Source organism: Eubalaena glacialis, chromosome 4 (genome assembly GCF_028564815.1).
Source record: "Eubalaena glacialis isolate mEubGla1 chromosome 4, mEubGla1.1.hap2.+ XY, whole genome shotgun sequence".
NCBI classification, from domain to species: Eukaryota; Metazoa; Chordata; class Mammalia; order Artiodactyla; family Balaenidae; genus Eubalaena; species Eubalaena glacialis.
In genome coordinates this window covers 154,781,495-154,795,478 of record NC_083719.1, presented here as the reverse complement: position 1 = coordinate 154,795,478, position 13,984 = coordinate 154,781,495, and the positions used below count along the sequence as shown (strand labels likewise).

The 13,984-nt window shown below is 48.8% G+C and overlaps 1 protein-coding gene across 1 annotated transcript in view; it reads right to left on the bottom strand.

The window, feature by feature from the left end:
* Positions 1 to 1,955: 1,955 nt before the first annotated feature.
* The window catches only part of NSG2 (neuronal vesicle trafficking associated 2), a 57,496-nt gene continuing 45,467 nt past the window's right edge, over positions 1,956 to 13,984 (bottom strand). Inside the window, exons 3-4 of the mRNA XM_061188485.1 lie at positions 5,748 to 5,858; positions 1,956 to 2,147 (exon numbers count right to left, since the gene is read on the bottom strand). Of these exons, the coding sequence (XP_061044468.1) occupies positions 1,956 to 2,147; positions 5,748 to 5,858 (303 nt within the window). The remainder of the gene's footprint in view (positions 2,148 to 5,747; positions 5,859 to 13,984) is intronic.

The window sequence follows — 13,984 nt, the reverse complement described above, 5'->3', positions numbered from 1 at the left end:
CATTCGTGGCTGAATGCCCCATGCCCAGCACAGCCTGGCCCTCTGCAGGTGCTCAGCAGATGCTCATAGGATGAAGGATGTTGGGCTGCAAGATAAGAGCCAGGTGCATCTCTTGGTCCTTGCCTTTGACCTCAGCATCATTTCAGGCCCCGTCAGCTGAGGATGGAGGTCCCTCCACAGCCCAGTTCCAGCCCCAGCCTAACAGGACACTCTGCCCCCAGAGCTCACCCATCCTCGGGGACCCCTGCCCCCAGCATCTTTCCCAGCAGGCTCACTGAGCAGAAGATAAAGAAAAATGCAAAGGAAGGTCAAGACTCTCAGACACATCTATCTTTATTTGTTTCCTGTCAGAAAAGTCCGAGGATTACACCAAAAAATACTTCAGCCTCTGCTACCTACTGACAAAAATACACCACAAAATTATAAAGCACTCAGCAGTTTTGCTAGGGACAACTTGTTATTCCGCTTTAGATGACCAATGAATTTACAAGTGACTCGAGGTGACTGAAGGGTGGGGATGGGGAGGGAGGAAAAGTCAGATGATAGCTTTCAGCAGACTAGTTTGAGCTATGCTTGTCTTATTACCCAGCTATTATGTACGATGATTTCAGCATCATAGCAAGCCACACACAACAAAATGCCCTTTAAATGGCCTGTTTGAGCTTCGTGGGGAACCAGTACCACATCTCATATAGCCTTTCCCAGCCAGTTCTGGCTTTGCTGGACCTGGAGCCAACACCACACAGAGGGGGTCTCCCCAAAACGTTTGCTGGAGAGCCGCGTGGGAGCGCCTGAGGTGGGTCCAGGGCCACGGGAGGCCTGGGCAATGTCGGATGCTGCCTCCTGGCTAGGAGCTTCCAGAACCAGACAGAGGAGTTTGGATGGTGCCCCCTGTCAACACAATGGAGTCGCCAAAAGACGGCCACAGGTCTTAGCTTCCTTTAGAAATGATTTGGCTTTGCTGCAGCCCCAATGGAAAGCCTCCCTGGCTGTCACCTGAGGTTCCTGGTTAGGACCCTTCCTGTTCTTCCTAGTGTTATTAGCACTTTGGGAAACAGCAAGCAGACACAAGTTTTAAACTTGGGTGCCGTGCTTATAGCTTGGCCAAATGTCACATGCCCACGCTGCGCCTTCTTCTTCCTGCAGCCTCTCCTTCCTTCTCTTTCTACCTCTTCTGTCTCCTGGGCAGTACCCAGGTGTAGGGCTAGAAACACAAGAGAAACACAAAGGAAGTCTGACCGCTGCTCAGTGTTTGCTTATACCCTACACATCCCTAGGCCATGCAGCCCGGCCCCAGCTCCGATGCCCATACAGACAAGTCTGTGCTAACTTTGCAAAACACACGACGCGGTGGAGGCTTTTCTCTCTGGGTTGTATGCATCCTGGGCTTACAAATGCCAAAATCAGTCCTTCTCTCCAACTCAGCAGTTCCTAGCTTCCGGTATTCCTCCCCTGCAGACCGGAGGCCAAGCAAGCAGCCCCGTCTGCATCACTCACAAGTTCTATACCTTCCGCAGCTCACGCTGAAGCTACCATCTCTCGTCTAAGAAGCCCAGGGCATCTGTGCTCTTTACCACCCTTCAGTGTCTTCCAGGTGCAGCCGGTCTAACCCTTTTTTGTTCATTTTCTTTGTTTCTTTCCTCTTCTGTTTTTAAATTTTCCTAACAAATAATAAGCAGTGGCTCTGAAAATATCTTACATGGGAACAGTCAACACGAAACATGCCTTTGTACATGAGCCTGACTCGGGGACGAATCAACCATACCAAAGGACGAAAAGAAATATTGATTCAGACAACTCCAGTGCAGGAGATTTTCGGTGAGATCCCACCCACCCACCCCCGGCCCCACCCCCGCCCCCATATCCCGGGAGTTCAGTGTTGTCTTGTAACTGGAGCTTGGCTTAGCCCACGGGGGTCCCCCTCTCCGCCCCCGATTCTGGCTGGGGGTGGGCCTCTAATGGCCCTGGGTCTTGGGCGGCTTGGGCTCGTGGATGACGGCGGCTGCCGACAGCCACGGCCCGATGGCCCGGGCAGTGCTCTGCTTGGCCACGCTGTAGTGGCTGATGACCGTGTAGAAGCGGCTTCTGGAACTGGGGTCCTGGGATGAGTAGTAAGCATCCAGGGAGGCCGGGATACAGCGCTTGTGCTGAGGAAGAGAGAGACAGAGTCAGGGGTAGCTCAGTGGACTGCCTCCAACCCGCCCTGCAACACGGCCACCCCACCTGGGGGCCACAGGCACGCCAGGCTCTCAGCCAGAGGGCAGGGGATGGTACCTGGCCTGCGCCTGGCCCTCATCAGGCTTTCCCCAGCGTCATCACCATCATCAAAGCTGCCACCTACTTGAAGCCAGAAGAAACTAACCTGATGCTAGGTGGTAGGCTCCCAGAGGTGGAGAGGGGGTAGGAGAAATGGGTGAAGGTGGTCAAAAGGTACAAATTTCCAGTTATAAAATAAATAAGTCCTGGGGATGTAATGCATAGCATGGTGACTGTAGTTAATAATACTGAAAGTTGCATTTTTGAAAGTTGCTAATAGAGTAGATCTTCAAAGTTCTCATCACAAGAAAAAAATTTGCAACTCTACAGGGTGATGGATGTTAACTAGACGTAGAGTGGTGATTATTCTGCAATATATACAAATATTGAATCATTATGTTGTACACCTGAAACTAATATAATGTTATATGCCAATTACACCTCAATAAAAATAAAGAAGAAAGAAAGAAAGAAAGAAAGGAAGGAAGGAAGAGAGAGAGAGAGAGGAAGGGATGGAGGGAGAGAGAGAGGAAGGCAGGAAGGAAGGGAAGAAGGGAGGGAGGGAGAGGGAGAGATGGAGGGAGGGAGGGAGGGAGAGAGAGAGAGGAAGGAAGGAAGGAAGGAAGGAAGGAAGAAAGAAAGAAAGAAAGAAAGAAAGAAAGAAAGAAAGAAAGAAAGAAAGAAAGAAAGAAAGAAAGAAAGGAAGGAAGGAAGGAAGGAAGGAAGGAAGGAAGGAAGGAAGGAAGGAAGGAAGGAAGAAAGAAAGGGAGGGAGAGAGGGAGGAAGGGAGGGATGGAGGGAGAGAGAGGAAGGAAGGAAGGAAGGGAAGGAGGGAGGGAGAAGGAGAGATGGAGGGAGGGAGGGAGAGAGAGAGAGGAAGGAAGGTAGAAAGAAAAAAGAAAAAGAAAGAAAGAAAGAAGGAAAGAAAGAAAGAAAGGAAGGAAGGAAGGAAGGAAGGGAAAGAAAGAGAAAGAAGGAAGGAAGGGAGAAAGAGAGAGAGAAAGAAAAGAAAGAAAGAAAGAAAGAAAAAGGGAGAGAGAGGGAGGGAAGAAGCTGATGCTGATACTAATTCAAGGTCAACATCCTCTGCTTACTGACTGTGGGGTTACAGTGGACACTGTTGGTAGCTCTTTACCTGGCTGATTCTCCCATCCCCTAACTGCTTCTCTGGGCCATTGCCTGCAGCCAATTGCTGTCCATTTCGTTCCCTTGATTGGATAGTTGTAACTCTTTTCTCTTATACCAAAAGCCTTGGTTCCTGACAACATTAATATAATTATATATTTGCATGATCCTACAATATATATCAAATGGTCACAAAATAACTGCAATATTATGAGTAATAATTAAGACTACTGAAGGAACTATAGGATTTCTCTGCAGTTCTCTGTGTCCTTAGAATATATTCCACTGAGGGTGTACAGTCAATATGCTGCATTCTACAGTCATTTGGAATATTTATTTTCTTGGTAAGTTTATGTTCCCAACCTGATATACAGCTAGATTTTAGCTTGTTTTTAATTTCAGGAATTATTTTTTATTTATTTATTTTTACAAATACATCAAACATTGATACACATCAAGGACGTATGTATAGCAAGATATATCCAGAGAAGCCTTGCTCCCAACCCTATTCTTTCTGTTCCCTCCCTGCCCACCTGAGTCACCATTTTTCTTAGTCTTTTTAATTTATCCGTCCAGAATTTCTTTCTGAAAATAGAAGTAAATCTCCCTGACCTCCCCTTTTCTCACTCAAACGTAGCACCTTTTTTTCTTCACTATTATCCTGGAGGGTATTCTGTGTCCATGTCTGGAGCCCCCCCCTCACTCATTTTCACAGTTGTTTGAAATTCCATTGTGCGGATACATCATAGTTTATTCCACTGTCTCCTATTGACAGTTGCTGCCAATCTTTCAGAACGTCAGCTTCTAACAACTAAAAATGTCATCTTAGGAAGTCATGTAGCAGAACCAAAGGACATGTGTTTTTAAGACAGAACAGTCCCCATTTGACTCCCTCACTTTGAAACATAACATCTGTGATGTCTTAGAAAACTCATAACAAAACGCTCTTAATCTCCGTTTCCTCAGATGTAAAATGGGGGCAATAAAACCTGTTTTTCAGAATGGGTGGAGAGCTCAACTGAGATACTGTTTATGAAAATGTCTAGGAAGGGGGTGACATATAATGGGTACTCAGTAAATGGTAATTTATAAATATTCGTTTCAGCTCTGAAATGTTACTACCACTAACATTTGTCGAGAGCCCATTCTCCAGCAGGCATTTTGCTGACCGATTTTACTTAAATTTTCTCCAAAATCCTGGAGAAAAGGCCCAGCTGCAGGATTGGGGAAGGCCACTTCAGAAGCTCTGCTCCCTGTCTTCACATCTCTGCAGGGATAAGAAACCAGCCATCAAACCAGGAAGACTCACACCTAGGCAGAGCGCTCGGGAGACGGAACAGTCTATTTGGAGCAGGAGTGAGCTCTCCCAGATGCGGATGGGCAGTCCGAAGCGAGGGCCATCTGGGAGGAGGCCCTCTACTGCCTACTTGAGACCAAGTCCTTCATGCAAGCCTGAAAACTCCTTGCCAGACATATATGACTTTTTTTTCTTGTAATTTTTTATTTCATATCAAAATTTATTGTGAATATACAACTTTTTAGAAAATAATTTTAGATTGCCACCATCAGTTTTGTTTTGGTGTTACTTATACATTTCTTTATACTAACTTTTTAATGTATTTCAACGCCTTTATTGAGTGCATAAAGTTTTATTTTTATTGAGGTATAGTTGATTTACCATATTTTATAAGTTTCAGGTGTATAATTTCATGAGTCACAATTTCTACATTTATAGTTAGTATAAAATATTGGCTATATTCCTTGTGCTGTACAATATATCATTACAACTTACTTATTTTACACATAGTAGTTTGTACTTTTAAATCCCCTACCCTTATCTTACCCCTCCCTACTTCCCTCTCTGCACTGGTAACCACTAGTTTGTTCTCTATATCTGTGAGTCTATTCCTTTTATGTTATATTTACTAGTTTGATGTATTTTTTAGATTCCACATGCAAGTGATATCATACAGTATTTGTCTTTCTCTGTCTGACTTATTTCACGTAGCATAATACCCTCCAAGTCCATCCATGTTGCTGCAAATGGCAAATTTTCATTCTTTTTGTGGCTGAGTACTATTCCATTGTATATATGTACCACGTCTTCCTTATCCATTCATCATGGATGGACACTTGGGTTGCTTCCATATCTTGGCTATTGTAAATAATGCTGCTATGGACATTGGGGTGCATGTATCTTTTCAAATTAGTGTTTTCATTTTCTTCAGACACATATTACATTTTAAACAGTCTGTAGGGAGGTTGCCATACCCAGAATTGAAATGTCAATGAAAAGAAGACATTGATAAACCCTTTAATTGAAGCTGACAGTCACCTGGGCCACTCCCCTGCCAGAAGCCCCTTACCTTATAGACAAATCCTTCTGGGCAGCTGTGGTCATAGGTGAAGGCTTTGTAAACCACCAGGAACACGATGCAGGCGAGGAAAGCTAGGGCCAGGCTGACAAGGATGGTGACCTGGAGAAAACAAAACAGAATCCCCCAGCCTCAGCTTGCCTGCCTTCAGTCCACAGGGTGCAGCCTTCGAAACCCAGAGCCAATAGGCAGCCTGATATGTTAGAAAGAGTAGGGGGTGGCCAGGGGCCCAAAGAACCAGCTCTGTCTCAGCTCTGTCACCAGCTTGGAGAGTGAGCCTGAGCAAACCATCTGCAGTCTCTGGGCCTCGGTGTCCCCTTCTTCCAGAAACTCTCGGAAGCTCCGTCTTGGCCCAGTGTGTGATTTCCACCCCCTCCCCATTTACTTTTCCTGTTAATTCTGGGGGGGCAGGGGGATGATCATTAAGCCCTCACGTATGGTGCTCCTGCCTTCCATCACCGCCCTCCCTGCCACTGCTGGGTTCCAGTCTCAGGTATCAATGCTTAGTCCACCTCCACTTGGACATCCAGGACTCACCTGAAGTGCGTTCTCAAACCAAACTCCTGCTCCCCTCCCATCCCAAACCTGCTCCACACCCCGCACTTTTACCCATCTCAGGAAATGTCAGCCCCACCTTTGCAGTCACTCAGGCCAAAAAGTCTGAAGTCATCTCTGACTCTCTTTTTCTCACATTCTACGTCCTAGCTACCAGCAGAAGCTGTTATTTCTGCCTTCCAACACATCCATAAGCCAATCACTTCTGACCCCCTAAATCATCTCTGTTGTGGCCAAAGCCATCATCACCTCTCACCTGCAGTACTGAAACTGCCTTCTAACTAGGGGCCTCCTCGACCCCTACATGTATTCACACACAGCAACCCGAGAAGTCCATTCAGACTTGAAGTCAAGGCATGTCCCTTCTCTGCTCAGAAGCATCTAATGGTCTCCAAATTGCTCAGAGTGAAAGCCCAGCTCCTAACCATTATCAACAAGTGAGCTTTAAAAAAAATACAACACCAAACAAACTGAAGTCACCATCAGGATTTACCAGAAAGGACTAAGTAGCTAATTTCAGAGGCACCTCCAGGTTTGCACTGGCCCCATCCCACCGCCTGTGTACAAAGTGGTAGGGTAACCCCCATGATGCTGGGCACCTAGTGTTATAAGCAGACTTTTTTCATGTTATTTTTAGAGCTGGTGGGCTTTTGAGTCGGTTGGCCTAGAAATATGGTAGAGTTCCTATCATGGAGAGAAGGCTTATTGGGATTCAGAAGAAAAATAAAATCAACGTTGTGGGGGGGGGCGTCCCTATCCCATCTCCTTCCCACCTCAGGACATGGTTTACAAGGACAGGAGGAGATGGGATTCTACATTACTCCAAACGGAGTCATTTGTTAGCAGCTGTAAATACTGGATGGAAGGAATTTGAGAAGGAAAAGAAGATGGGTGTGGGAGACGTCCATCTGAAGCCTATGGGCAGACAATGTCCATGAGAAGTTCTTGTGCATGTGTGTGTATGAAGTTTTAGGACGATGTGCTATTGTGATGTAAGAAATATATCTATTTGGTCTTGTTCCTGGTTCCTGGCACAGAGCTAAAACACTTGTAATTTCCTAAGTGATAAGAGCAGGGTAGCAGCATCTTCTGTTGTAATATTTGGTTTTTGTGCCCAGTTCCTGAAATAACTCCGATCCGTAAAGGTGAAAGGAGCAGCTTTTATTATTCATAACAACCCTCTTTCAACTACACCTGTTAATGTTATGTTATATTATGTTATGAGGTGACTTTTGGAAAGCCCCTAAGGATGGGGGCTGGTTGCCAGAGGAACTAACCATTGATTGGAGGGTTGTAAATTAACCGCCTCCCCGACCTCCAGGGAGGGAAGAGGGGCTGGAGATGAAGTTAACCACCCATGGCCAATGCTTTAATGAATCATGAAGCCTCCAGAAAACCCTAATCGAAGGGGCTCAGAAAGCTTCCAGGTTGGTGAACAAGAACACATCCATGCCCCTGAGGGTGGTGTACCCCAAACTCCACTGGGACAGAAACTCCTGTGCTCAGGACCCTTCCAGACCTCACCCCATGTATCTCCTCATCTGGCTGTCCATGTGTATCCTTTATCATCCTTCATAATGAATCAGTAATAGTAAGTAAAGTGCTCTCCTGAGTTCTGTGAGCCATTCCAGCAAATCACTGAACCTGTGGAGGAGGTTACAGAAGCCCCCAGTTTATAGCCAGTCAGTCAGAAGTTCAGATGTCAACCTGAGATTTGTGACTGGCATCTGAAGTGGAGGCAGTCTTGTGGGACTGAGCCCTCGACCTGTGGGGTCTGTGCTGACTCAGGGCAGTTAATGTCAGAGTTGAGTTAAGTTGTAGGAAATCCAGGCAACCTCCACCAAGAATTGGAAAAGTGCATGGTATGGAAAAAACCCCACACATTTGGTGTCAGAAGTGAGAGTATAGAGAAAAAGTGTTTTTTCCTTTTACAGGGTGACACATAAAATTCAGTTCTAAACTACTGTCCACACAATGTGCTGTCCACCCTCTCCATTCACATCCCAAACCCTCAGCTGCACCCTGTTGCTCACCCATCAGCCTCCTCCCCAGGATTAGGGTGGTGACAACATGGGGTGAGATGGTACAGAGGTCAGACTGGAGTCACCCAGCAAGATGTGGAGAGAGACGGAGATGTCAGAGGCCAGAATTTGGAACAAGAGGTGCCCCCAAAGACGCATACCCCCCTTAGAACCTCCAAAGATAGTATTTGATTAGTACAGGGACAGGAGCCACCCAAGACCACTGCTCATTGCTGAGGGCCTAAGAACACCCACTCAGCAGGTGTTTGGAGTATAGATGTAAAGAATTTTAAATGCCCAGTTTTCCCAATAGCCAAAAGGTAGAAATAGCCCAAACATAATCAACTGATGAATGGATAAACGAATCGTGGTCTACCTGTACAATAGAATATTATTCAGCAATAAAAAGGAATGAAGTTCTCGTACAAATGTGGATGGACCTCAAAAACATGCTAAATGAAAGGCCACATATTGTATGATTCCATTTGTACAAAATATCGAGAATAGGTAAATCCATAGAGACAGAGTGCAGACTGGTGGTTGCCAGGGCCTGGGATGCGGGGAATAGGGAATGACTGCTAATGGGGATAGAGTTTCCTTTTGGGGTAATGAAAACATTTTGGAACTAGATCGAGGTGATAGTTGCACCACATTGTGAATGTACTAAATGCCACTGGATTTTTCACTCTACGTTCCCAACTTTATGTTATGTGAATTTTACCTCAACTTTCTAAAAAATGCCTAGGGCTCCGGCTGACTTTGTCAAATGGACCTTAAACTCCTGCTAGCATCCCCTCATCAGAGCTGCCCCCAAGACTGGGACAGACACGCTCACAGTCGCCTCCATGGTCACAGACCTTGAACATGCAAAGGAAAAGTCAGAGCTGCAGCCCGCCCTGCCACCACCTGATGCAGGATCTGGGGGAACCCGCAGAGAGCTCCCCCTCCAAATGACTCCATACAGCCCCAATCTCTGACTGAGCAGAGAGCCAGGCCTCTTAACTGACTCGGAAGCAGGACAAGACTCCAGCGTGGACGTCCCCAGGCAGGGCTGGACGCTTCTCCTGGTTCCCAGCAGGCTGGTGATGGTGCTGGGAGTTGAAGCAGGGCCCGGCAGGCTGGCTGTGAGACAGGTTCCCTTTATGGTGGGTTTTTTTTTAGTGGGGCGAGGGGGACCTCTTTCATTCCTAACAGCCCTGAGTGAACAGCCCCCACCTAGGAGGGGCAGGATCTGATTCATCCGAGCACTCCTATGGCTTGATGGGGTGAGCACAGCAAATGTTTCTGAAAAAAGAAAAGAGAGGGAGGGGAGGAGAGAGAGAGGGAGGATCCTAAAGGATTCAGTGCTGATGCCTAGATGGCCACCACCCCAGTGGATTCTGATTTATCTGGTCAGGGATGGTGGGTCCAGGACACTCTCCAGGTGATTTTAATGTACAACCAGACATGAGAACCACTACTCCAGTATGACTATGTATGAGGGTTCTTGAGCTTAGAATCACCTGGGCAGGGTTTTAAGCCATCCTGATGCTCTGGCTCTGTCTCAGACCAATTACATCAGAATCCCAAGGCACTTGCTGTGTGCAGGCAAGTATCAAGAAGAGTGCGGGACACAGACCCCAGGCAGCGTGGCCTGTATGACCATCAGAGTCAAGGTCTGATGCTGACTGGGACGCCAGGGGTGCAGCCCACCCCAGGGCATTCTTCCGAGCAAGGCTAACGTCTGCCACGTGTTCCATAGCCCCAGAACGAGGGTGATGGGAGGCCGTTTTAGGCAAAGATAAGTCTGCCTCCCCGCCCTGAATCTTGGTAACTTCTGCAACAACTAGAGGTCGGTCATTCCTTAAGAGCCTGTGGAGGTCAGAGAGTTCAGGGCTGTGAATCGGGCACAAGCCCTCCCTCAAGGCTTTACAGCCCACAGGGCGGGGGAGAGGTGGGCAGGAGGACACAGGCACTTGCAACACAAGGGTGGCACCATGAGTGAGGACATCAGCCCAGAGGGCTGCTGGACCTAACCAGCCTGCGGGTGGGGAGATCAGGGAAGGCCTCCTGTGGGAGGTGACTCCGGAAGTGACTTCAGGGAAGAATGCCAGGATAGGGGAGGAAGAAGGTTCTGAGCGGGGAAGTCACATCTGCCGCAGTGCAGAAGCTGGGGCTGTTCTGGAAACATCATATGGTTTGTCATGGCTGGTCCAGAGGATGCAAGTGAGGGAGAGACAGGCCTGGGGCAATGGGTAGGTAGGAAGAGAATAGATAAGGAAGGACCAAGCTAAAACTTGGGCTTTATCTCCAGGGTGGCAGAGAGCCGCTGAAGGTTTTAAGCAGGGGAATGACAGGATTAGAATTACATTTTGGAACGATGGTACGGTGGGGGCAGGGAGGAGGGAGGTGGACGTGGAAGCAGGTTTGCAGGGGCAACGCTGGAGTCAGGGAGGCTGATGCACCAGGACATATGCCCTAAATAGGCCAGACCTGGGGCTGTAGGGGTGGAAGGGGTCAATGGCTTGAGAAGGCCTGGGAGGTGAGCAGAGTGATGTGAAAAGGAAGGAGGAAGGGGCTGACTCCCGGGAGGAAGGAGGATGTTTGAGCTGGGTCTGGATTCCTATTCTTAATGACCGAGTCAGTGTTGGCTATTGGCTGGGGTGGGATGGGGAGACCGAGGTTTCTGATTGGTTCCAGGGTGAGATTTTTCCTGAAGGCGGGTCTCCGTGGGGCATCCTGAAGCTGGCCTCTCCCTTTCCGATGGATTAGATTCTTGGAAATCAGAGGTCCTAGTGCTTGGTCCCTGCAGCAAAGCTTCCGATGTGCCAGGGGAGCCTCAGAGGACCCGGGCGAGCAGTTCCCGCTTCCCCCATAGAGCACCTCTGAACGTGAGAGCCAGCAGCACATCAGTATTGCTTGACTCAGTTTATATAACCTCGTTGCTTGGAAACATTCTAAAGCCCTTGGCTTTACCTCCTGAATGTAACAGCCTGGGATTAGAAATAAACAAGTTCTCGATGCTGATTTGAGTGTTTCCTTAGAGATTTGGTCCTCCCTGCTCCCTGTCTCCCTGCTCTTCCCTTCATTCACTCAGCACATGTTTATTAAAGGGCCCACTGTGAGCCAGATGCCGCCACACAGCATTCAGGAGCTTACGGCAGGGAGAGGGTCAGACGCCGAACTAGCAAATCACCAAATAAATAACTTCAAAACAAGACCTGAGCAGGATCTGGAACAGCGAATAGGAGGGGAGCCTCGGATATGGTGGGCAGGGGTGGGAGAAGGAGCCCCACACAAGAAGACCCTGGGCCAGAGCCACCTAGACTGAGGCGCAGCCCCAAACCCCTAAAAAGAAGAGGAGCTCAGGGTCTCAGTGGACCTGGAAGAAGCGGTCTGACTGAGATGGGAGGAGGGGCAAGGGGGAAAGAGTGCTGAGGTGAGGCCCTATAGGCCTTTGGAGACCAAGATCACCCCTGTCCTGCCCAGGAGAGGAGCTTCCTCCAGCTTCCATCCAGTGCTTTCCAGGTAACGTCCTGCTCAGCCTGGCCTCCCTCTGCCACCCTCTAGCCTCTTAGGCCACCGTTCCCTGGCTCACAGTTTCCCCTCCAGCCATCCCCCACCCCCAGGCTGCTGAGGGCTCCTGCTGTCATGCTTATCCATGCCTTGCCCAGCCCTGGAACACACCATCCCCACTACCGTGTCCTTCCTCATCAACCTCCTGGTCCAGCCCTGGGGCCCCTTCCCTGAACACCTGATCCTGCCCTGCTCTGTACCTGGGGCCTGCTTGGGCTGCCCTGATGGAACCCACCACGTCGTCCTTACCTCCTCATACCTCTGAACCCTCCCTCTGCTGGGAGTGCATTGGGCAGCCAGCAATCTCATCCTTTCCTCTGTACCCAGCACAATGACTCCCACGGTGGGGGGGACCCGTAAACATTTCCTGAACTGAAATGCTGAATTGACTTAAGACCTGGAGGATGAACACACCCATATACACATGCACACACACCCATGCACACACACCCATGTGCACACACATGCACGTACACACATGCACACACACCCAAGCACACACACCCATGCACACACACCCATGCACACACACACATGCACACCCCCTCTCCCCACATACACACACGCAGACACTCAACCTGGTCCAAACCACATCACATGGGATGGGGTGGGGCACTGAAACATCTGTACTTCTCCAGCCCCTAGTCTCAACCCCTTCCACCACCCGCCCATACACATGCTCAAAATAAAGTACCTTAACCTTGAAAAAACTCAGGGTTTGGGTTAGCATCAGCTAAGACCTGCCCAAGATCTCTCCTCCAGCTTTTGAGCATAGGTCAGGGAGAGAACAGAGGAAGAACTTAAAACAGAGTGTGCAGCCAGGGTCTCTGCTGAAGGTGTACTGAAATGGCAGTCATCGTGACCGCCCTGTGAGCCACACCTCCATATAGTGATAATAGCAGCAGTAGTGGTAGTCACAGTAACAAAAGATGCTAAGAGTTATGGGGAGCTTACTGTATACTAATATCACCACCATCATATGAAGAAAGTAGAATTCTTAACCCCATTTTGCTGATGGAGAAACTGAGGCTCTGAGAGGTTAGGTGACTTGCTTCAGGTCCCACATTTAGTAAAAGATAAGTGTGAACAATGCTTCGAGGTACCTCAAGGGCACCTTGAACTCACCATGCCAGAACCAGCCTGCTGTCTTCCCCTCAGCTGTGGTGGGAAGCAGCTCTGACCACTCGCCTCTGGAGCTTGCCCTCCTGCAGCCAACCCTGCCATCCCTCCCACTTCTCTCCCCAGCCCCACCCCAGTCAGCCACCAGTTCCCGGAGCTTCTGCCTCTGGTGTGGTTTGTTCATTTCTCTCCACCATCTTCATCATAACTTCCCTGGGTAGGACCACCATCACCTCACCCCTGCATGCAGCGGCCTCCCTGCTGCTCCCCTGGCCTCCAGCCTCCCGGCTTCTAGACCAGCCTAGACTTTCTAACAAGCCAACCTGAGCGTGCTGCTTTCCTGGTGAATGAGCCAGCACACCTACAGGGTCAAGTCTGAACTCCTTACAGAGCAGACAAGGCCCTTCCTGATGGAAACTCGATTTGCCTCTTCGGCCCCAACCCCTCCCCCCGCTGCCTGACTGCACCCTCATTCCCCCACCTCTAAGCTCCTGCACCTGCTGGCACCTCTGCCCGGAACGCCGGCTTCCCCTCCCAAGGCCGTCAAGCTCCTGCTCATCCTAGACCCAGGTCAAGTTTCTTCTCTTCCCCAAAGTCTTCAGGTGGTATTTAGCCACTGCCCTGTCTGCTCACCACTCCTGAGACACTTCCCAGAGCACTCTAATTAACCACCACCTGTATGCCTCCCCTCCTGAGAGGCAGTGTGGAATAATACGACACACTTCCATTTACTAAGCACTGCTTGTGTGCCAGGCACTCTTCTCAGCACTGGACGTGGATTTATTCTTTTTTTTTAACATCTTTATTGGAGTATAATTGCTTTACAATGGTGCGTTAGTTCCTGCTTTATAACAAAGTGAATCAGCTATACATATATATATATATATACCCATATCTCTTCCCTCTTGCGTCTCCCTCCCTCCCGCCCTCCCTATCCCACCCCTCTAGGTGGTCACAAAGCACCGAGCTGATCTCCCT